This window comes from Vicugna pacos, chromosome 8 (assembly GCF_048564905.1).
Source record: "Vicugna pacos chromosome 8, VicPac4, whole genome shotgun sequence".
Classification (NCBI taxonomy): domain Eukaryota; kingdom Metazoa; phylum Chordata; class Mammalia; order Artiodactyla; family Camelidae; genus Vicugna; species Vicugna pacos.
This window is the reverse complement of record NC_132994.1, coordinates 74512587-74537020: the sequence shown is the minus strand read 5'-3', so window position 1 is coordinate 74537020 and position 24434 is coordinate 74512587. Positions and strand designations below refer to the sequence as shown.

Here is a 24434-nt window from a genome sequence, read left to right as displayed (position 1 = left end):
TCTGGCTGCAACTACGAGGGAGTATCAAAGATCTAGCTCAAAGTGAAAACAGAAAAGAGAAGAGTCATGTGGTACGAAGAGCAGAATCAGAACTTGGTGATACAGCAGATGGAAAGGACTGTGGGCTGGGGGAAAGCAAAAGCTAGAATGAAGGATATATGACTCCTAGGCAACTAATGTCATCCACACAGAGAAAACAATGGGAGGATCACTGTATGAGGAGGGCAGGGAAGGATGTGACTGCAGTTGTGGAAACGTTATGTCTGAGATGCCTATACGTCCTCCGTGGGGAGATGCTGAATAGACTGGGGGGGTCTGGAATTCAACATTAAAAGTAGAGTGAAAAATGATCCCTGTGGCACTGGTCCTTGGAGATATAGTTATGGATGAGACTGCCTAAGAAAAACAAATTGGAGAGATTATCCTGGAAAGGATCTACTTTCAGTGAGAGCATGATATTTCTGAAGAACAAGCATCAAGTGATCAAATAAGTAATTGGGAAAGTCAGTTCTGTCCTTATTTATATTATTAAATCTAAATCTTTCTAGGTACTGACATCTTGGTTTCTGGCCTGGTAAAATAAAAGTTTCTCAATAAAACTTTGTGAAGTGAATTGCTTTTGACAGTCTCTAAGTGAGTCTTTTAATCTCTACAAGTATAATTCCACAGATGCTAAATTCAGTAACTGAAGTATTTTATTTAAACAGAGCATACTGCCATCATTCATAGAATTTATAAAATATCATAAAGTAAGCGAATTCATGAATCGTCTAACTTGCTTAGAGATACTACATTCTACAAAGAGGTTTAGCAAAAATATTGATGCCATGCCAGTTTAATGGCATCACTTTAAGAACAATTCAATTTATATTGGACTGATGCATTTAAGATTTTTTTCCAACAAAGGCATTAAAGGTTAAAAGAATAAAAAATAAAACACATCTACTTATACAATTCTGTAACACAGGTTTCAGAATAATTCTCATAAAGGAGAAGTCTTGTTATTAATGAGTGTCACTTTTGAAATTAGATTTTCAAAATTCAGTTATCAAAAATACAGAAGAAAAATCAAACCATAAGATGAGGTACCAAATAAGTTTACCTGAAACAATATTAAAACACTCATCTGAATCATTAATATACCACTAAAATCACACAATGGTAGTTATCTGAATTTTACTTATAAATGCCGTAAGATTAAAACATTTGAAATGTTGTTAAGAAAAATTAAACATAAGGATCAAAAAATAAGAACAAGTTAAATGAGGAGCATTTGGTTTTCTTAACTTTTTTGTCAATTCAATTTCAATGTGCATTAATATAAAGTGTATGTATCACAAGTGCTTCACCTATATATAAGGAACATGGTGCTACTTACCAACCATCAGAAGGGCATGCAAACAAATTAAAGGGAGGTATGAAAATAATTGAACTAAAGAAGATACACTGAGAATTCACTCACCTATTTTTCTATTAAATAATTTAAAATCTTTAATAAAAATATTTATATTTTGAATTAATTCTAGAGTATCTGTGTAGAATATCATACATTCAATAGACAGAGAAAAAACTAAAATGTGTTATCCCAGCCAGGGAGAAGCATATTTAATTATGGAATAGAAACACTAATATTCAAGAATAAACAGGTATAAGCAAGTATAAAATGTTACATGATGCATTCAACATGGAAATTCTGAGGGATGCATGGAATATGAGATTAAAATGGAAGGACTTCCTATATAAACTGCAAAAATATTTCTCAGGAATAAACACACATTGCCCTATTATTCTACACCCAGAATCTGTTGTTTTATATTTGCAATACCTCAGATTTAGTTACAAGCTATTGAAACTTTTCTGTCAATCCCAACAAAGTTTTAGACTTAGAAAAGCTACACCCCTCAATGAATCTTTATAAAAATGAAAAGGCGGATGTTTTTCACAGTCTGTATTTGTGAGAGTTCGTTCACAGTTACCACAGACAAGACATACTTTATTATTATCACCAAGGAACTCACAGAATTGAAGCTTCAAGTATGGAGAAAAGGCCCTCTATTGGTTTTCAAAAGCTGGACCCACTGCCAGGTAACATTACGGCTGGACAAGAGAGTAAAGAGACCTCACACAGCTGCTCAGTGATTTATAAAATTTTGGTTTGACAGTGACTGTTAAAACCTACACCTTTGTCACACTTCTTAATTAAACCTGTCAGTATGGACTGCTATCTATCCAAAGATACAGTGCTTTTAATTATTTGGGAAAAATCTAGCTGAAACAATGCTCCTGTCGCTGCACCAATGCAGAATAAACAACACAGCTACAGTGCGGAGTGGGTATAAAAAGACACTGATGAAGAATCCAATTAAATCGTATTTAGTATCATCCCACTTTGTGAGAAAAATTAATCAGCATATTCCAATTTTTACAAGTACTTTTCTGTCTCCTCATATTTACCAAGCAGTACACATCCATTCCCATCAGAGTACCTTACATGTAGCATGTGACATGTTATGCCATTTTGATGCTAGGAGTTGTAGAGATCTGTTAAGGAGTTCTCTGATGGTCTTTGTATTATAAATTTAAATGAGATTTTTAAAAGTCTTACCTGTCATTGTGTCTAGTTTTATTAATTTATTAAGGTTCAACAATAATCTTAGATTTTAATCTGACTACTACTTTGATATATAATTATACTGTAAATAGTAAAGATGAATACATAAAAGTATATTTAATGTACTTTTAAAATAATTATTTTATACTTTCTCATCTGAATTAAACAATCATTCCACATACCTGCATCAGATGTATACCTGCATCTTCTTGTGAAACATTTCTGAAAGATGCATGTACATTTTTAGGCCGCCAAGGTTAGCAACAATCAATTTTTCACTTTCCTTATGAAACTGTAACCGAGGGGTTTGAAAATGTCAATAGACTTCCCCAAAGACTTTATTTATTGAGTGAGAATATTTTACAGTCTCAAAATTTTAAATACTTAAATTTCACTGAGTTTTCTGGAGGGCAGATATAAAACACCAATGTGGGAACTAATATTATTACTGATATCTTGAGGACAAGAGAGGTTATAGAGCCATGAGTAATGTTCATCACCTTAGGCATTTAAGGCAACACTTTCTCACTAAAAAATTGTTACACTACAACCCAGTACTTCTGACAGACAAGGGAAAGCCAAGCTCTCTCTGAAAGTATTTACATGCAACTTGAATAATCCAGTTTACGAGTAAGTGCACCTTATTTATTTTCCGAAAAGCTTTAAATGTTCACCTTTGTGAGACAAATAGGACAAGTAAATGTAAAGATGTGTGTTATACGCACTGAGCAAAATTAAGGTCAATATTAGGTTAATGTTTATTAAAACAAAACAATCACATTAATAACATTATTTGAAGATATATGTAAAATTCAATAAAGCAAATTTATGTCTAGAGTTGTGACTTTTTTTCCTCCAGAAATCTGGAACAAAATATCTTTCCTTAAATGTGCTTACTGTACTGTATTTAGTGAAAAGACAAGCCTTAGTAAGCGGATTGTCTGCATGGGAGCATGGATCAGCTCATTCTCAATAAGAATTTAAGACGCCATCAGCCTTCTACACAGTCCTGCCTATATGAGCGGAAGCAAGGACTGGCTCCTTTCAAACCTGTAATTTATGAGTTTATTCAAACCCGCCAAATTGCTTTGTGTAAACGCCTTTCACATTTAAAAATTCCCATGGCAACTCATTTAGTTTGGCAGACAGGAAGACCTAATTCAAACCTTTTATCCAGCAGCTAAACCATTACAATGGTAATTCTGCTCTGACACTCTGAAGAGACTGCTAACTGCTGTACTCTGGGTCTCTAGACAGATTTCCCATTCAGATTAAAATGGTTGTGCAAAGCAGAAAACAGCAGCAACACCCCCTTTACATGAGAGAGATGCTCTCTCTAATTACAGCTCTATCAAGGGGCAAGTGCATTACAGCTAGACGTCTTTTAATATATCTTTGAATACCTTACCTTCTTTCCCAATAAAATGAAAAGGAGGCTAAGGATACCAGAGATTTCAGTTACCGATCCTTTGGTCAAGAACTAAATGCAGGGCCATCATTAACAATCCAGCTAAAAACTCTAAGATAAGACTACTCTATCTCCAGAGTCATTACCTCTCTTCCTGGCCTACTCTTGAACTCTTTTCATGTATCTTCAGGTTAATAATTAATACACAGTTATCTATGAGTCAGATGGCTGTGGTATTAGACAGAAGACAATCCTTGGGAAATATGGAAAGGAAACAATAAAAAAATTTTTTGATGGATCTTTCTCTTTCTACTACTCTCCCAAATTATGATGACATTGACAAACGTAGTTTTTTTAACTGAATTTAAATTACTTTCGATAATCTTTTTTGAATTTTGTAATAATGTCTTAAAATAACTGGCAACAACTTTAAATTTCAAAATCCTCAGCTGGAAATCTGTTAGAATCCATTAGGCCAATTATTTGGTTTAATACTACTGAGCTCTACGTGTATAAATGCTTTCATAAAGAGAACAGCTATATATTCAAAACTGATTCACGGTCAAGTTCTCAAATACCTATAAGCAAACTTGAAGAGAAAGAGGAAAAAAAGGACAAGCTTATACCCACCATAAAGCAAAAAAGTAAAACGAGCACTTTATGAATTATCTGGGACTGGTGGCATCTTGTGTACCAAGGCTGATCTTAAATTAGGAGACAATGTTAACTTCAACGGACTGCAATCACTTAACTTCTCTACCTCAGGCTAGTGCGGCTCAGCTGGCTCAGTCTTCCCAATCTAGTATCCCAGCTCCCAACAGAACTCTGTTATCTCTACTCCTACTGAAAGCAAGGAAAATCGGAATGAGGAAGGCAAGAGTGACCAAGAGGAGATCTGGGCATACATCCCTCACCTTTACTTTCCCAGTCAGTCTTCATAGCAACAATATTCCCCTACTTCCCTTTAGAGAAGATGAGAAAAGATCTTAGCTAATTAATGATTAAAAGATAGTATTATTCATTATTTTTCAAGTAACTGGAATGAAAAACAATTAAAAGAGGCATAGTATCTGATCCTTGAGATGGCAGATGCACTCCCATAGTGAGTGTGGGTGTGTGTGTACGTGGTGGGGGGAGAATGTGCCTATGTTTGTGTGTGGTGGGGGGGGCGTGGAGAAACTTTTATACATGTTATTTTTAGTAATATTCGATGGTTCACAATTTTCTTATTTATTATGCCACTCTAAACAAAAACTTACATTGATGAGATCATGGACTTGCAATTAGGGTATATTCTGGAGCTAGGGAACAGAACTACTTTCTTTTGGTGTGGTGCCTCCTGTGACTAGGAATGAGCTTCTAACTGACATGGCTAATGATGCAGTTGAGGTAATCAATCCATATAACATTAAAAAAAAAAAAAGAAAAGAGGGAATGTGTCTTGTACTTCCATATAACTAAAATAATAACTTTTACCTTTATAAAGTCCTTCTAAGGCAAGTAAGCAACAATAACCCAATTTTACAAATGAGGAAGTAAAAGTTCTGAGTTAAAGTGACCGTCCCTGACCATACATAACTTGTGCAACTCTACTGCACCTGTTACCACTTTTAATGACTTGAAATACACAACTCCCTACCTCTAAAATGCATATATACTCATCTCCTTTGTCTCTGGGAACTCTGTCTCTTGAAGTTCTAGCTCAAGTCTCATCTACCTACGTGAAGTCTTCTTCCCTAAGTACCCCGGTCCACTGTGAACCTGTATAACATCTTCTATAACACTGACTGCCACCTATATACTGCTTGTACTATCTCTATAGAAAGTATTATACATAAAATAATTGGCCCTGGGGGTGGGGGCAAAGACTTCAAAATTAAAACAAGGGGAAAGTTGCCATTATATAAAACAAAGAGTGAATTTTTTTTAATGATGCAAAACTCTGTTCATATAGGGTATGTAAGCTATATATACACAGATACACATATGTGAATATCAAATTAGATTGCCATTTCAGTGCCATCAAGGAGAACACACTACTATGCATATTACTACAATGAATGAATGGAGATTTTCACACAACTCTTTCAATAATTAACAAAAACAGGGGAAAAAAATGGATAAGGACAGACCTGACTGTTTTCAACCACGTTCACCTAAATGATATTTATGAAACATATACCCAACTACTGCAAAATATGTGTCTTTTTAAGTGTAAATGGGATGGTCACCAAAATAGACAATATGATGGAATTTAAAAAGTTCCAAATATTTGGAAACATTTGGAAATAATCCATTAGTCAAAGAAGAAATCATGAAAAAAATTAAAATATTTTGAAGTGAATGGTAATAAAAATACAATATATTATGTTCGAGATGCAGTTAAAGCATTATTCAGAGAGAAATTTTTATCTATAAAACAAATGTCTCAAAAGTAGAAAAGAAAGGTCTTAAGTCACTAGTCTTCCACCTTTAATAAGTGTGAAAATAAAATTAAACCCAAGTAAAGTACAAAGAAAGGATAAAAGCAGAAATCAGTGAAATAGAAAAGGAACAAACAGAGAAAAATCAACAAAACCAAAAGCTGGTACTTACCCCATTAAAAAAATCAATAAAATGAATAAAGCTCTAGAGCTAGATTGGTCAAGGAAAAAAGAAGTCACAAATTACTAACATAATAAATGAAAGCAAGGACATTACTAAAGATCCTATGAATCTTATCAGCAACTTAATGACAAAAATTTTAACAACTTAGATGACAAGGACAAATTCCTCAAAAAATACAAAAACAAGAAAGAAAAAAATCTAAGAAGTTTTATATTTATGAAAGAAATTGAATTTGTAATTAAAAGCCTTCCTACAAAAACACAAGACAAAGGCAAGCCATGGATTAAAATATTTGTTCGATAAAGGATTTATTCCCAATATATATAAAGAACCACCTTAACAGTAAAAAAGAAGACAAGCCAATAAAAAAAGATAAAAAGATTTAGATACTTCATCAAAGGTAGATGAATTCTCAAGAAGCACATGGAGGTATGCTCCACATCATTTGTATTCAGAGAAATAAAAAGTATACCTACAAAAGGTGAAAGAATAAACAAACTGTGGCATATATATTCAATAATGATCAGCAAAAAGGAACAACCCACTGATGCATCATGCAACAGCATGGATGAACCTCAAAAAAAAAAAAAAAGCCATGCTGCATGGCACAAAATTTTTCATTTTATATGAAATCTAGAAAAGGCACACTGATCTAAAAAAGGTGAACTCATGCAACCAGAGAGTAGAAAGGTGGTTGCCAGGGGATGGGGTGGGGCAGGGGAAATGGGGAGATGTTCATCAAAGGGTACAAACTCTCAGCTATAAGATGAGTAAGTTCTGGGGAAATAATGTACAGCATGGTGATTACAGTTAATAACACTGTAGTGCACTCCTGAAATTTGCTAAGAGAGATCTTAAGCATTCTCACTTAAACACACAAAAAAGTATGTGAGGTGATGAATATGTTTAACGACTGTGATAATCATTTCACAATGTATATGTGTATCAAATCATCACACTGTACACCTCAAAAAAAGCACACTGTAACAATCTAAACACAAACAATTTTTATCCATCAATCATTATTAACCAATAAAGCTGAGGGTAAAAATTAAGTTTCGAGACCACAACAGGAAAAAAAAGGCAAAATTAACCCCAATCCCTGGAGGTATGGGCAAATGGTTAACTGATGGCAAAAGGGTAAGAGAGAAACTTTCTGGGGTGATGGTAATTTGACTGTGGTAGTGGTTTTAAGTGTATACAGTTGTCAAATGACAAACTGTACATTTGTTCAATTGTTCATTTTAATGAATGAGTTTTTATTATATGTGTAAAAAAAAAAAGAAATTCCTCAAGAGTTTTTTCTTCATGTCTTCAAATGACTATTCTTCACCATTGAAAAAGAAAAAAACAGCTCATATGTATTTAAATCAGACTCATAAGTCTCTGGATTATTTCTCAAACAGGTATCTCTACAACACTAGATGTGAATATACTGAGAAACAAAAATTTGATGGTCAACTGAATTTGGAAATGGTTTCTACAAGAGGTTCACAATACTCAATAGTATATTAAAGGCTTCCATTACCCTGAATACCTATGAAAAGTATCTAATGGAATACAGTTAGGGAAATGCTGCTGCCCTAAATATTAAACATCCTGCTTTAAATAGTTTTCTGCACCCCTACTGTGCTAAAATACAGTCAACCTGGAATAAGTCTTTGTTAATCTGAACAGAATACTAGAATAGCTACACTTGGATAGCTAACAGGCATCTCAAACTTACTAGATCTAAAACTGGGTTACTAATAATCTCTTCAAAATCTGTTCCTGCTAACATTTTCTTCATCAAAGTAATAGCAATTATATCCTTTCAGCTGCTCACGCTAAAAATCTTGGTGTCATCCTTGACATCTTGCTTTCTAACATTCCATAGAAAATCCATTACCCAAACCTGCCAGTTTCATTTAAATATGCTCAGAGTCAGACCATGCCTTGCCACTATGGCAGCACTGGCCCAACCTACCATTACCTCTCCTCTGAATTAATGCAACAGTCCAGCAATCGGTAAAGTTCTTCTGTAATGGGCCAGACAATAAATGGCTTTTCTGGGCATATGGTCTCTGTGGCAGTTACTCAACTCATCACTGAAGCGTAGAAGCAGCCACAGGTAATATGTAAATAAATAACCATAAGCATGGCTGTGTTTCAATAAAACTTGTTAACAGACAATAAAATTTGAATTTCGTATAATTTTGACATTTCATGAAATTTTCTTTTTCAAATATTATTCTTCCAATTTTTCCCCAGTCATTAAAAAATATAAAGACTATTCTCAGCTCATAGGCTATTCAAACACAGGTGAAAGATTGGATTTGACCCATGGGCCATAATTTACAGACTCCTACAGAAGCTTCCTTTCTTTCACTCTTATGTTCTTTATTCTGCTTTAAACAGAGAAGGCCAGTAACCCTTATTTATAGAATATTAATCAGATCATGTCATTCCCCTGTCCTTAAGCACTCCAATGGTTTCACCCATCCTAGACCAAAAGCCAAAGTCCTTAAAATAGTCAACAAGGCCCTGTATAATAACTGATCAATTGTCCTAATATGTACATGAGGATATTAAGACCAAATTAATTAAAAGTAGGTTTAGATACTGTGTTATAAAAGGCAAAAAGAAATGTAAATTTATAGCATATTACATCAGTGCAGCAAGAATAAAGAAAATGAAAGCATGTGATGACAAAATTAGAAAATGAATAAATTAATACACAAGCTCTCTGCAAGGATCCAATCTATGTTAAAGTGACTTGAATAGTAATATATAAAGATAAAAAATCATTATTTCACAGAACTCTGTATACGTGTAAGCACGTTAGGTAAATGTTAAGCTAAGACTATAAGGAGTTCAGCCAAGAAATTTAACAGCCCAGTTTATTTTGAAAGGCTCACAGAAAGTGTGACAATTATGATGTGAATAAGAACAAGCATTAAAATGTCATCTGAAGAAAGTCTTCTAATTATAATAATAAACAAGTTCAACAAACGTATCTAAAAGCCTATAAGGTTTAGATATATAAAAACTGGTAACTGCCATTTGTCTAATTACAAAATAATAATTTATTACAGGGTTACATTAAATTAGTAACTGCATTGCATAAGTTTAATTAAAGAAACAAATGTGTCAAAAAGCAAACAGAACCACTTTCCAAGATGGCCTACTAGCAAACAAAAATGATCAACATATCCTGTCTTAAATATTTAGCTAAAATTAGTAAATACTCTACAATGTAAAACTGTCAGAATCATAAAAGCGATACAGTTGTTCTACCCAATTAATTTTCAGAACAAAGCAGTTACATAAAATCAGAAACCACAAAAGCAGAATCACAGATTCCTGGTAATTCCAAGTAATGCTGATTTCCTCATAGGGTGCACTTAAAATAAGAAGGCTATCACTGTATCAAATCTTGACACCATTGTTTCTTCTTATACAACCTTTGCCCAATGTTCTACCTACATAATTAGTAAAATTCTATCAGTCACTCTGAGGATTTCATCATAATCATTTTAGGAGGAATAAATTTTTTTCACTCATTTTCTTACACTGCATCCTAGTACTTCAAAATTCTTCCCATTTATAAGACAAGTTGGAGAGAACAAATACATATAACACAGGTGAAATTTTACTTTACAGTAAAGTTATCTTTACTTAAAGATAGTTACATGAAGCTATCTAAACTCCTAAAATTAATTATTTCATAAATATTTTCCTTCTGACTTTAAAATACTTTTCTTCACGACTACCTCTACTTTGTTTACAATTAAGAGCCACTTCTTTGGTATATAACAAAGAGTTTCAAGGCAGATAACTCACTTGTCACCCCACTGTCCAAGGAGTGAAATGGCAAATCACTGATAATCTTTAATATGATTTACATTAAAAAAAATCACTCTTACTAACTTATGAGAGAATGAACTGAATGGAGTAAGACTAAAAGTGAAACAAGATTATTTCGACTAGGTCAACATGAATTTATGTGCTCAAGAATACTTTGGAGGTAGAGTTAAGCCAGCAGTGATTTCTGCCAAGGATGACTTAACTCCTCAAAGATGAGCAGAATCAGGACACCGCTCACTAGTTCTTTTCTATGGGTGAGTATGATTTAATTTTCACAAAATGTCACATTGTAATTAGGACAGTATACTGAAGACCGCAGGAATCTGAAGGAAGTATATAGTTCAGGTTTATGGAAATGAGATTTAAGTAACTGATTAATTGTACTTATGATGAAAAGGATTATTTTTAGTAGATATTTGATGGTAACAGATTTAGACTTGCCAGACAAAAACACTACATGTAACTAGAGAAATAACTCTTACCTAGTTATGCATGGTTTATTTTGTGATATAAGAAACAAAAGAGATGAAAATAAACAGATTATTAAAATTAAAGAAACATTTGAAATAAAAATGGCACTATCCCGAGTAAATGAGTTTGTTAGGTAAAATATTATGATTCTACCAATGAATGGTGATCATCTCAAAACCCTTTATTACCTCTGTAATGAAATTAGAATACTGAACAACTTTCTGAAAAAAATAATTACTAATTGCTCTAATAATGCTAAGGTTTCTCTGAGTCCATGTGCTTGCCGGAAAAAAGAACCTACTTCATAAGGCTGTTCTGAAACCCCAATTTGAATTTAATGATTTGAACTCCAAACATTTAGTTACGTGTGGTTATAGAAATTGAAACACTTTCAAATCATCACAATTACTAACAACAAAACAAATTAGAATCGTGTCATATAGAGTACAAGTACAATCTTTACCCAGATTTATTAACCTTAAAAACCTATAGATGTAAGCTATAAACTGGAATATTTATTATATTTAATTATGAAATTTTAAATCAAGCACAAAGTCTACCACTCTCCCCTCCCCAACCCCAGGTCCCTCAAGCCAGGTCTAGATCTTTTGCTATGTAACATTAAACATACTGGGCACAAACACATTAAAATACGCACAAGTCTCTTTCTACATCCTTCCAAAAAAGAACCTATTTATACACGGTTAGGGAACAGACATTTACACTGAAATAATATGAAGATAATTCCACACTTCAGCTACAAATTCATTCTGTAAATGATGATGTAAACCAAATCACATTTCCCACAGAAATGACGTGTAACTAGGGATTGTGTACCTGTTAAAGATGTGAACATAAAGATAAAAATAGTTTTTGTTTAAAAAATTTTCCTTAATATAAAAATTAACCTAATTTAAATAGTTTTAAGAACCATGAGAATTATTTTCTTCACATATTTGTGACTGAAAGGCTACTTTAAGAAACTATTAGAAAATCAAAGATTAAAAACTGGTAATACTCAGAGGGGTTTGTGACTGTGTTGAGAAACCAGGCATTTTCACCACAACACTGGCAGGACTGTAAACTGGTACAAATTTTCTGGAAGGCAACTTAGAAATTTTAATATGAGTGAAGTAACTGAAACTTAAAATGCACTTACCCTTTAACCTAGTAACTCTACTTAAAGAGATTTATTCTAGAAGTATATATGCACAAGTTAATTAACTCTGCTTGCCAAATTAATGCAACATCTCTCACTGAAGAGCACTGTCCACTGCTGGACACTCTGCTGCTGTGTATTTAGAGGCGCCCTCAGAAGGCCAAGGCATCACCATGGAGTGGGAGGCTGATACGGAGCAGAGGGTAAGAACTGAAGGTGAAGCAAAAAAACAGCTGAGAGGCCAAGAGTACTGAAAGGAGCATTTACATAAATAATGAAATCTTAGGGGAAAATTTTTCAACTCCTTTTCCCCTTGTCCCATTTTCTTAAACCCACCATCCAAAAAAACCTTTCGCAAGGTCACCAATGACCACTACTTGCCAAATCCAATGGTTAACTGTCCATTCTTATTTTAACTGAACCATCTTCAGCAACAAACATTCTCTTGGCTTTCCAGACTCCACACTCTTGGTTTTTCTACAACCTTAGTAGCTCCTTTCCTTGGTCACCTTGCTGGATCCTCCTCTTCCTTCCTGACCTCTTATTTGGTGGAGTACCTGGGGCTCAGTCTCAGACCACGTCTTCTATATCTTTACCCAATGTCTAGATGATATCATCCAGTCCCATGGCCTTAAAGCTTTTGACAAGATGACGACTCCAAAATCGACATATTCTAGCCCCACTTTCTCACCTTACCTGATTGTTCATAACCAAATGCCGAGTCAACATTTGGTATTTCAAGTTTTACACTTCTAAACCCATTTTCTTGACTTGTGCCTCCAACAGCATAAACAGAAGAGAACTCCAATTGCTCAGGGTAAAAAACCTTAAAATCAATAGCTAATCCATCAAAATTCCTGCCAGCTTTACATTCAGAATAAATCCATAATCAGACTACTACTCATACTTCGAAACTAGTCCCAATTACTCTCATCTCTTACCTGAACTACAAATGCTCGCACACTGGCATCTTTGCCTTCACCATTGTCCTCAAAGTCTATCCTTTATTCAGAATGATCTTCTGAAACATAAATTACACCATGTTGCTCCTCTACTCAAATTCCTCCAATAACTTTCCATCTCCCACTAAGATCAATGTCCTTAACATGGTCACAGGCTTCTGTAAATTGACATCTCCTCCTTCCCACACTAACTTGACTTTCCAGCACTCTTCCACCTGCCTACTAAGTTCCTCACTGGATCTCCTTGAACCACCTGAAATATGTCTCAGAGTCACTGCACTTTCTATTCTCTTTGCTTAGAGAGCTCCTTGAATATCCAAATGACTGCACCACATTTCAATCAGGTATTTTTTTCCTTCAGACATCATAATCTCAGAGGTACTTTCCTAATCCAAGGTTCTCTAGTCCCTTATCCTGCTTTGTTTTCCTTCACATCACTTTATTACAAATTAATACAGCTTTTGTCTGTTTTTTGTTTATCATTAGTAATCTAACTTGCCCCTCCCCTCAACCAGAGGGTAAGCTTCATGATGGAAGCACTTTGTTGCTCAGCTTTATTTATTCTCTGTATTTTCAACAGCTGACATAGGAAAAGTATGTAATAAGCATTTCTTGAATGAATTATAAAAGCCCAGAGGTGAGAAGATCGAGGAAATTCAAATAAATACAGAATGACTCAATCTGGAAGTATGGTATGGAATGTGTGTCTACATGTGTATGTACTTTAGGTATGGGGGACAGTGAAAAATGAAGCCTGAAAGGTAAGCCACGGCAAATCATGAAGAAACTTGCAAGGCCATGTTAAGGAATTCTGTATTCCTTTCTCAGAGTAAGAGGGACCACTAAAAGGTTTTTAAGCTGGGAAAAGTATGACTAGACTATAATGCAAAGAGCAGTTTGAGGTGCCCAAGACTACTAGTACAGACACCAGCTGGGAGCTCTGAAATTACTGTGGCTTGAATTAGGGTAAAGAAAATTAAAAAGGAAGAAGATTATATGGTTTAACAGTGTATAAATATAGATTCAGCTTATATTTAACCTGTTTGTTTATACCTATATCAAACAGAATTTACATAAAATTCTTTTCTTCCAAAGGGCTAATTCTGTCAAGTAAATGATAAATGTTTATTTGCAGAACAGACTATCTGGGGAATAAAAAACAGCAGATGCCATACTCATTTATGTAAATGTCAATAAATTTTTGTTAGAATACTTAACAATATTCCTAGTTATTTCAATAGCAAGTTAGGGTCTGCATTTCCATTTATTTTTTACTAATATAAAAATACTTTAATAATAACTTAAAAGCCAATACAGTTGACCCTTGGACAATGTGGGTTTGAACCATGCAGGCCCATATATACATGAATATTTTTCAATAGCAAATACTACAAAACTACTTGGTCTGTCGTTGGTGGAATCCTTGAATGTAGAGGAATCACAGATCGGAGGGCCGTCTATAAGTTGAATGTGGATCAACCTCTGAGTTGTTCAAGGATCAACAGTAATTTATTTTTCATTGAAAAAATACTCTGGTAATAATTCAATCGTCATTTCTAAAAGCTACTAAAATGTCTGTAAAAATGAAGACAAGACAAAATGGAGGGCAGGTTTAAGAGGGGAGAGAAAAGAGAATGGAAGGGGGAAGAGAGCATTAGGTACCAGGGGTCCTCTCTTATGAGATGTCAGCCTCCAAAATTCTTTTTCATCTCTTACCTGCACCCCTAAATATGAATGCCAATAGCAAATAATGTGCTCCCACTAATATAGCTTACTCAATATAAATATTAACTCGTACAGACTTCCATAAACTCATTAATTGTTTGCAATGAGAAACTGCTCCACAAAAGAGCTTTCATTATCTGATGATGTACCTACATTCTTACCCTGCAACACAGTGACACAAAGACAATAATACTTCTGAACAGTAGGCCGCTGAGTTTGCTCCCCTCACAACACTTCCTTCATAGAAAATAAGCAAGCTTTCCCATTTGAGGATTGGAGCAACTTTTACGTTTGTCTATTTTTCTACAGTAAATGACTTATAAATTATTTTTATGTTTTCTGCTTAAATAAAATTGCTAACAAATAACAACCTATTATTTATTAACATAAACATTATAACTTAAAATTAAATTGAAAAAAGTGTCAGGCCCAAATCTAAGATTTGGAAATTATTACTTACTGCAGGTACCAGTAATTTCTTCACTTCCTCAACGGCTCTCTTCAGTTTGATTTCTGCTCTGTTTTGAGCGTCTTCCACAGTGATCAGTACATGTAAATCTTCATTGAGATGCTCCCAATTAGGCTTGCCTCGATTTTGCTCCTCCTAAAAAATTTATAAAGCATACTATCACAAATTTTTCTTCTCAGAGAGAGTATATCTTTCATAGTAATACCCTTCTGCCAATTATGTAAGCTATGCTTGCACTGTTTCGCTATGACATTATAAACCTTTTAAATTCTTTTCCGGACAAAAAGCCTGTTAGACTGCTGGATGCTGACGGATGAGTCAACAAGTACTTGTTGAGCACCTACTCTGTAGTAAGCAGGAGCCAGATGCTAAGAAGACAAGGTTGAGCAAAGCAATCACAACTCCTGCAGTGCTCTCACGTACTAAGACAGTTATGTACAAGTGTTATCCTTAGATTATCATGAAGAGCATACTACTATCTCCATATATTACCTGAGCAAATGGAAGGTCATCAAGGTAATTTAAGCAAGTCATTTGTCAAGGTCACAGAGCTAATAACTTGCCAATTTAGGAACTGAATCAACATTTTCATTCTCAAATTCTGAGATCTTTCCATTTCCGTTACAACTACTTTTAATAATCCTAGCCGAAATCAAGATTAGAAAAAGCATTTTGCAAACAGACATTATTGTGTAAGACAAATGTCACTTGCCTTAAGTATTTCAAGTAGTAATTGTGGAACCATTTCATTATAATAATAATCACAAGAAATAAATGAAAGGACAGTCTTAACTGTATTTCTATCAGGCCTCAGTTTAGAACCAGTGAACTGTAAGGTCACTCTTTAAATCACATCAGCTCATACATACTAGTTTAATAGAGAACATCTATGTTTCAGTTCCTTCACATCTTCAGATCACCTAGTGATCCTCGCGCTGAAAACACTGTCAAGCTACAGGTAGGTTTAGAAGTAGAGTTAGCCATACCTCCCTTTTACCTAAGATACAATAATTTCAGAATTGCTTCTTGCTTTAAATGTTAGAGATAATATACACATATATTTATAAATGTAAAATTTTAAAGATTAAAAAATAAGAATATAACTTTATAAACAATATAAAAATGGTATAAATACATGCATATGGTTCAGTGTAAGATTTGGAAATTGTAACCAAAATACAAATGATAAACAATGTGTTGTTGAACTTTCATCTTTAAAAGATCTCTACTTAACTAAGTCGCAAGATTGCAATAAAAGAAAGTAAAACTGGTATAAATCAATAAAACTGGCATAATAAAACAGCTTTCTACTACAACACACGTTTGCAGAGGTCGTGCCAGGAAAAATTCTATGGAACTTGGTCAACAAGGATAGAAATAAATTCTAAAATTAAGTATAAGCTTCTGCCTTTATTTTCTGTTAATATCACTAGTGTGAAAATGCACCAAATGTTTTGAGAGCAAATGAGAAATGAAACAGAACACATCCACCTATGGTAGGCCATGTACATATCTACATGTTCCTAAGGAGTGAACTCAGAGATACAACAATGTGCTCATAGGGGGACCACGGGGTATTTGAAATTTCAAGGGAAACAGCAATAGTCGATGTCTGTCAGAAACCATGCAAACTTCTAGCTCAAAATATTTGACTTTTATCAATATTAGATCATGCTACATTCCTTTCAATGATGTCATATCTTTGCAATGCTAGGTTTTCAGTGGTTGCTGTAGTAAAAAGCTAAGTCCATGCAAAAATCAGTGTGAAACAGGAAAAGAGAGTAGCAGTGGCCAACTTGATTCCTAAGTTTGAGAAGCGGAACAGTACTCAAGAGAAACACAAGTTCACTAATAAATAACATGGCTACTTAGAAATAAAATTAAAAGATTTTTTTTAAAAAATTTAAGTTGTTTTAATAAACTGATTAAGTTGTTTGGAAATAATCATTTAATAATAAGAAAAACTATTAAGTATTTCTTCTCATCTAGGGGGACATCATGAAAAACTAGGAGACTTAAGGAGTCAAGAAACTGGGAACCTCAGGGTTATCTGTGTGTGAAATACAAAATGTGTACATGTACTTCTACTATGGCAATAAAAACCAATTTTAAATTCCAGATTTTTAAGTCAAAAATGTTGAAAATATTTTCTTACTAAAATCTGTATTTTTAATTGTCAATTTTTTATAGACAGATCTAAAACTTCCCTGTTATTTTTTTTTAAATGAATCCAAAAGTGTTGCTACATCCATACAAATAAGGGACTTCTGCATTTCACCAAGACAAAGTAACTTGAACGAGATTCACTCTCACACCTGAAACAACCAAAAAATAGCCCAAACACAAGAAACAACAGCCCTCAAGCCCCTGGACCTCAGGTGATAGGACAGTGAGGCTAAGGGATGGGAAATCAACGTGGTAAGCCCCACTGCTGCCCTGGCTCCCTGCCTTGAGAATCTCTAGGCCGCAGCCTTGGGGAGGGTACCAGACTGCCTCTCTGGGTTGAGAAAAGACTAAGCTTAGTGTCCAAGGAGACCAAAGCAGTTAGAGTTTACCAAAAAGAGTACTGGAAAGAGCTGCACAAAAGAGAACTCTGGAGACACGCACAAAGTCGACTCCATTATTCACCTAAACACTGATCAGTGCATATGTGACTGGAAACACCAGAGATCACAGAAAGAACCAGCCAAAGGATTCAAGGTAAAAGTGTGGGGCTCTCACACAGAGTCAGACCAGAAGACACTGGGTCAAGTACACAAGGTCTTGCCTCAGTAGTGGGAAATAATTAAACCTAGTCTGAGCATTGTTTCGGTATGGCCTAAATAATTTAAGAACAAGACCTAAAAAGATCAAACTGTTTCCAACTTAACTATGTCCCAGAATGAAACCCAAGAATAACTATAGGAATATCAAGTATCCACCCAACAAGGTAAAACTCACACAGTCTAGCATCTGATCAGGAAAATAAAATATAAGAAGAAAAATCAATCAAACCAACCTAGAACTGGCACAGATGTTATAATTAGTAGACAAAGACACTAAAAGCATGTGTCCATATGTGTGTGTGACATGAATGCATACAGATACTAACACAAGGACAACTTAAGGACATTTATAATCCTAAATATTTTAGAAAGGCCTAAGAATGAAAAACTAAAATCCTAAGTGACCTGCCACAGAAATTTTTATACACAGGGAAGACAAAAGCCAGAGGATTTAAAAACAAAAGAGATATTAGCATGACAGGAACAAAGAATAAAGTTGCAATATAATTTGAATTATGCTTTATTGAAGAAATACATTTTTGAGCTGTAAAACACCTTGGCAAATGTATACACCTAATAAATCCATCAACTTAAGTGCCAGTTAAAAATACAAAAATTAAAAAAAAACTTACACTTGTCCTAACGTTTGCTTTAAAACAGTTTTGCTTATGGTTTTAAGAACATTTGAAAGAACAAAAACTTACAAAGATGGTGAAACTAATGTGATCGTGTACTTTTACTCTTTCCTAAAATTCTTCCACAACACTGTAGAGTTTAAAATGTACAAACTAACTCATAAAGGAAGAAAATGGAAAAGGAAACAACTTAGAAACTAGAAAGCAGATGGCTAAGTAGTCAGGGACTCAGCTGACCCCAGGCAAGAAGAAACCAGTTTATAACAGAGAGCCTCCACGAAGGCCAAGGAGCTATCTGGCAGCAGAGGAAGTAAGTTAAGGGTAGGGGAACTGGAAGACTGGCTACATTCTCACTAAGGAACAGCTGCATCTCCACATCTGTCCCCAAACAGCTGACTCCAGCACTCCCTAATTTCTAACAAAGGACTAGAAATCTATTCCTAAAGAGTTTTACTTGCTAGGACTGTGTTTTGAGCGGCAGCTGACGGGACCATTTATACACTGAAGACTGAGCCTTTTCCCTCTGTCTACACCCAGAATGAGGACAGCCAGCCCACACACTACGGGCAAGAGATTATAAGAGCTTTCTCTGGGGAGTCTGACCAGCCCAACAACAGAAAACAACCTGATGGAAGTTAACACTGAGTAGGGAGAAGAAAAACTCAAAAATCCTCAGAGAGTTAGGAGAGAGTTAAGAGAAGATACTGCATCCTTGAAACAAGTAAAAGCTGCTTATTAATAAAAGAATTCAAAACATAAAATGAACTCTTGAAACTTAACTATGCTGCTAGAAACAAAAAACCCTGATACAGGGATTTGAAGGTAAAAATTGGAGGAATTCTCCCTCCAAGTAGTAGGAAAGACAGAGGCGGAAAATGATGGAGAACGTATTAAAAACTAGACAACTAGTCCAAGAGGTCCAGAAACTCAATGACAGATGTCTCACTCAGAAAAAAGAAAAAGCAGAAGGGAGAAAAATCATCGACATAATATATACTTTTAAAACAAAACTAAAGAATAAGAGCTTCCAAAGCGCCTAGTGAGTTCTCGCCACAATGAAAAGGTGAGATGAAAACAAACAAACAAAAAAATCAAGCAGTGGCAAGGTAAGCACAAATGTAGCAACAGAGAATAAATACTAGAAGAATCTCTTAACAAAAAGGAAGTGACTGTGGGTGGTGGTGGTTGTTAGACAGCAGAGAAGAGGATGTTTTCTATACCAGGCTTTACAGAATGACATATTTTTTAATCTATGAGCATATTAAACTTCATTTTAAAAAAGGTTTTAAGATCATTCCATCCAGAAGCCACATTTACAAAATTGTAGTCCGCTCTAACTCAGGAAAAGCTACGGTTAAATAAATTCCTTCAACAATGAGTTTTGAGCACAGTAATTATTCAATACAAATAAAATTTCTCCCTGTACTCTGTTTCTTACACAGTAATAAGGGCAATCTGGAATTGGCAAACGCTACTGAGAAGTCAATTCATATCCATAAAGGTTCTCTTTCAGCCATAAACAAGAAAGAGTAACATTATAGGGTGCCTACTTCTATATCCCAAAATACCTGCAGAAAGAATCTACTCCCCAAATTTCTCACTTAATAAATAATTTGGAACAAAGAAAAGGTTTAAATGAAGCAGAGAAGAGCAATGATAAAACAGAGTGATGGTAATATGGAGTAATACCATATTTGCTGTATCTGTATCTTTCAGAAACAGTGGTTGATAACACATTAGCGTCTTTTTACAGTTACATTTCAAATAGTATTTCAGGAATAGACAGCTGAGAAACTGACGTGGAAAAACAGCTCATTTTTACAAATTATTATAATTTCTGTTTTATAGTCACCCAACGCAATGTCATTTCATTTATGTGCCACCAAATCTTCAGCAATACACAAGAATGTGGTTATCTGCATCCACGTGTTCCCAAATTTACATTTCCAGCACAGTCCTTCCTGCTTATTTCTAGACCTCCAAATGCAACTGCCAACTTGACATGTATATGTCAGTGTCCCCAAAGCACTCTCAACCCGCCACGTCCAAACTTATCTCCTTTCTCAAACGTGTCCATAATTATGTCTCAGCTATTATTGATCCTGAATGAGTTTCCTGAGTAAATGTGGATTTTTAAAACTTTAGGGCAAGGACCACCAGTTTTACAGAAAATCTCTGAAATGCAATTATAAGCTTCCTCGTGCCTTGACAGAGGCTGCTGTTAAGTTCACACATGCACTTTAATCCACGCTAATTCCAGGTGCCATTTCTTGCTTATATTCACTCCATATTGTAAATAAATTGGTCTATTCACAAACATGGATACTGATACCCACAAGTTTATGCAATTTATCACCTATGTCCAGAATGCTTTAATATTTACTTTTATTTATCTTTTGCTTTAAGTATCCTTCTGTAATTTACTATCTGTGCATTGTCTTAATCTAGCTATCAGGTTAACTGAATTGAACAACAGAGCTTTTTATTACTGGGAAGTATCACTAAAATCAAATATCAAATCATACACTGATGTACCACAGTTGTCCCCACAGTCCTCTGCTGTCTTCATTACTACTGTCTCTCCTTATATAAGCCTCCAGATAAGTCTCCCTTGATCATTTATCACTGTTTCTGGGCCTGCTTCTTTTTGACCCCCATTTAAGTTACATTTGAAAATCTTTACTCCTGTCTTTTATTCTTGCCCTCTTATTTCTCTTTCAGTCAATGATCTCAGATTTTCTAGGATGACGCTCATGAAGTCTAATTTTCGTACCCCACAAAAGCCAGTGCGTCCCCTTTACTCTATCACCTCAATACTGCCTCGTTTCAATGTATCAGAAGAATGGAGTAACACAAAGGTCAATCTTTCTAGAACTGTAAGACTAAAGTTAATAAAACAAAGCACAATGACAGCAAAGACAAATTATATATAAATAATTGCTCTGTATACATAAAAATAAGTTCCAAGCTCAAAACTGCTGATCTTGGCTTTTTTAATTTAAGGGAGGAAGAAATGACAAAGAGAGCATTCAAGGAAATGCAATATAGCTTTATTTATATAGTAAAGTTCAGTAGCATATAATACAACTCTATAATATCATTCATACCTGATTCTGAAGCAGAAGACAAATTACCAATAATACTTTATTACGGTTTATATTCTTGACAAATGTACTATAGAGAAATAACAAATTCCAATTAGCTCTTAGTCTCTCAGGTGATGGATGATAAATTCAGAAATGAAAATGGTGATGTTAACAACAGCACCTAAGCTTTTATTAAACACTTAAAGCTTGCCGTGTACCGTGCTAAGCAATACAAATACATCACCTCGTTCAAGCTTCCTAACAGCCAGGCGACTCTGTACTATTATTCTTAACCAGCATGGAAATGAGGAGGTTAAAGCAGACACAGCTGCCCAGGCAGGTCTACCAGGCAGCAAGTTAGAGCCTGTACTCTTGACAACTAATTCCCCAGCACATGACGTCACCTACACAAGAGCCTTAAAATTAGGTAAATTTTCCTAAAATAGTATCATAAATCAGTGAAAGAGTCAGAAACACAACACTGAAGTCTTGAATCTTCAGAATTTTTTCTACTTTACCATTATACCTTAAATTTTTTTTTATTTTTTGCATGGAACTTTAGGCATATATTGTTCCCACAGAATTTTAGAGCTGGTAGGGACTTTGGATGCACATAAAGAAACCGATTAATTACGACTATTTGGTACATTTGTTTTTGATTTTTCCCCCCTAATTCTAACTCAAGTGCTCTTTCTTCATCAATAAAATCCTAATTAAGTCACACGAAGAACAGTATCAACAGCTAGCAGAGGAAGCACCTGGTAAAAATGATTTCTTACACATAAGCCCAACATTATTATGAAGTTAGGGCTAATTAAAATCATTGTCCTGAAATATATTCTAACCATTACTTTTTAATAAAGCACTATCCATTTCATTTGCTGTATATAGTGATGTAAAAATATTAACTAAAAAAAATTTCCAAAACTTGCAAAACTGTTTTTGTTTCTGATTAAAAACAAAAAAACTTCAACAAGTCACCGACCTCTGAGGTTTAAAATTATGCTCTAATTACAGTATCTATTTGAACAACAAAGTAATTCTATAACATGAAGCAACAGAACACACCGATTGCCCCAATCCCTGCTGATAGATTCTTTTAATTATACATTTGAAGTCAGGCAAAAGAGCACAAGACTTCTCCCCCTACTGTGCTCTTTATGTGAAAGTTCACGTGCCAAAACCTTCTAGAAAGGAATTCTAAAGTGCTATATATTTAAGCAAACCAAGGTTCCAATAACACACCTATGAATCCATACATTTTAAGCCAAGTAATAAAGCCTAACATGTAAGTTCTTCCAGTTGTACGTAGAATCTTAGTTTAGGCAACATTCATTAAGAAATAGGACATAAAGTAGATAACACGTAATTTAACTGCTCATTGACTGAATCTAGTCATAATGTTGACTTCAAAAAAATTTTACCTTGAGCTTGAGTCCAGTAACAATCATGTTTTCAAAGCAAGTTATTTTCTAATAATATATATAGATTAGAATACTTTTATATTCAGTTTGCTTGAAATCATCGTCAACTAGGAATGTCTTTATAGGCAGCAGGCATTCAAGAAATGCTTATTAAATTTAGCATAATGAAAATTTGTTAAATTCAAAGAAGTTTTATGGCTTTACGTCAAATATTTTCCAAGTCAAAAAACAAAAGGACAATTCTCAATACCTTTTCTTCATAAGAAACATCTAGCTCTTACAAATACAACACTAAAAGACTGCCACATAAGTCCTCATTTCAATTCTCATAAATTAATTCCACTAACTTAATTGCAATTACTGTGTGTCAAAACTAAACTTATGTATCAATCACCAGTTATGGCCAAGTAGTACTGGTCTGTCCCAATCATGACCAAAATCAGTAAACTTTCACTAGATCGGAGCGCTGCTTACAGTACGCAAAAGCAACTTTGGACATGACTATTTGGGAAGCTAAATATGATCCTGATGATGTTACAGTTAAGGCCAGAGGTTGAACTAAATATACGCAAAGTTTCCCATGAAAGGAGAAGAATGATCAAGTGATTTCTAATTTTATTTCTCAGAAAGTTTAAAGATCAATGGCTGGTAAAAGTCTAATTAAAATAGAGATTGAGAATATAAATAAAGAACTGGCGGGAAATTTTTTTGGAAACGGGGCTGTTTCCTTTGCTAACAATCACTCATATAGAAGTAGTTTCTGCCCATGGAAGCATGAAGTGCTTTCTCACAGCATTAACAGAAACCTTTCACTGCCCATTATGTAAAGCTTTGTACAGGATCTAGCAGATATAAAAAAAGATTATTAAAGGCATAGAAAAACAATCATCTGTTTTAAAATGTGATGTTTAAAAATATTACATTGAAATATATACTTGTTGACAGTACAAGGAAAGAAGATTAAAAAAAAGGCTAACATTTCCACTCATATTCATTTTCTTTCTCAAATCATCAAAACTTCAATTTCAAAAACCATCTCAATGAAAAATTTTCCAGGTCCTCTGAGATGGAATGTTTCCTATATCCCCATTCTATTATTTTTTTTTGACATAAATCTGATGTATATTACTATCTAAAAAGCTCCAAGAAGTCTGCAATCAGGCTCAATTTCTCTCTCTTATTACTGCCCACAATTAAGGGCCCCGTAACTACTCAATGTGTACCCCAGCGCAGCGTAAGGTACAAAAATAAAGTCACAGCTAATAC

At 34.5% G+C, this 24434-nt stretch overlaps 1 protein-coding gene across 9 annotated transcripts in view; it reads right to left on the bottom strand.

Annotated features, from left to right (window-relative positions):
- QKI (QKI, KH domain containing RNA binding) overlaps window positions 1-24434 on the bottom strand; it is a 142562-nt gene that overhangs the window by 28695 nt on the left and 89433 nt on the right. For all 9 annotated transcript variants that reach the window (XR_012075120.1, XR_012075121.1, XM_072966165.1 and 6 more), the window contains one exon: window positions 15250-15393. Coding sequence is in view for 7 of the 9 variants with exons in the window: in XM_072966165.1 (XP_072822266.1) it covers window positions 15250-15393 (144 nt within the window). In the remaining 2 variants the exon portion in view is untranslated. The remainder of the gene's footprint in view (window positions 1-15249; window positions 15394-24434) is intronic.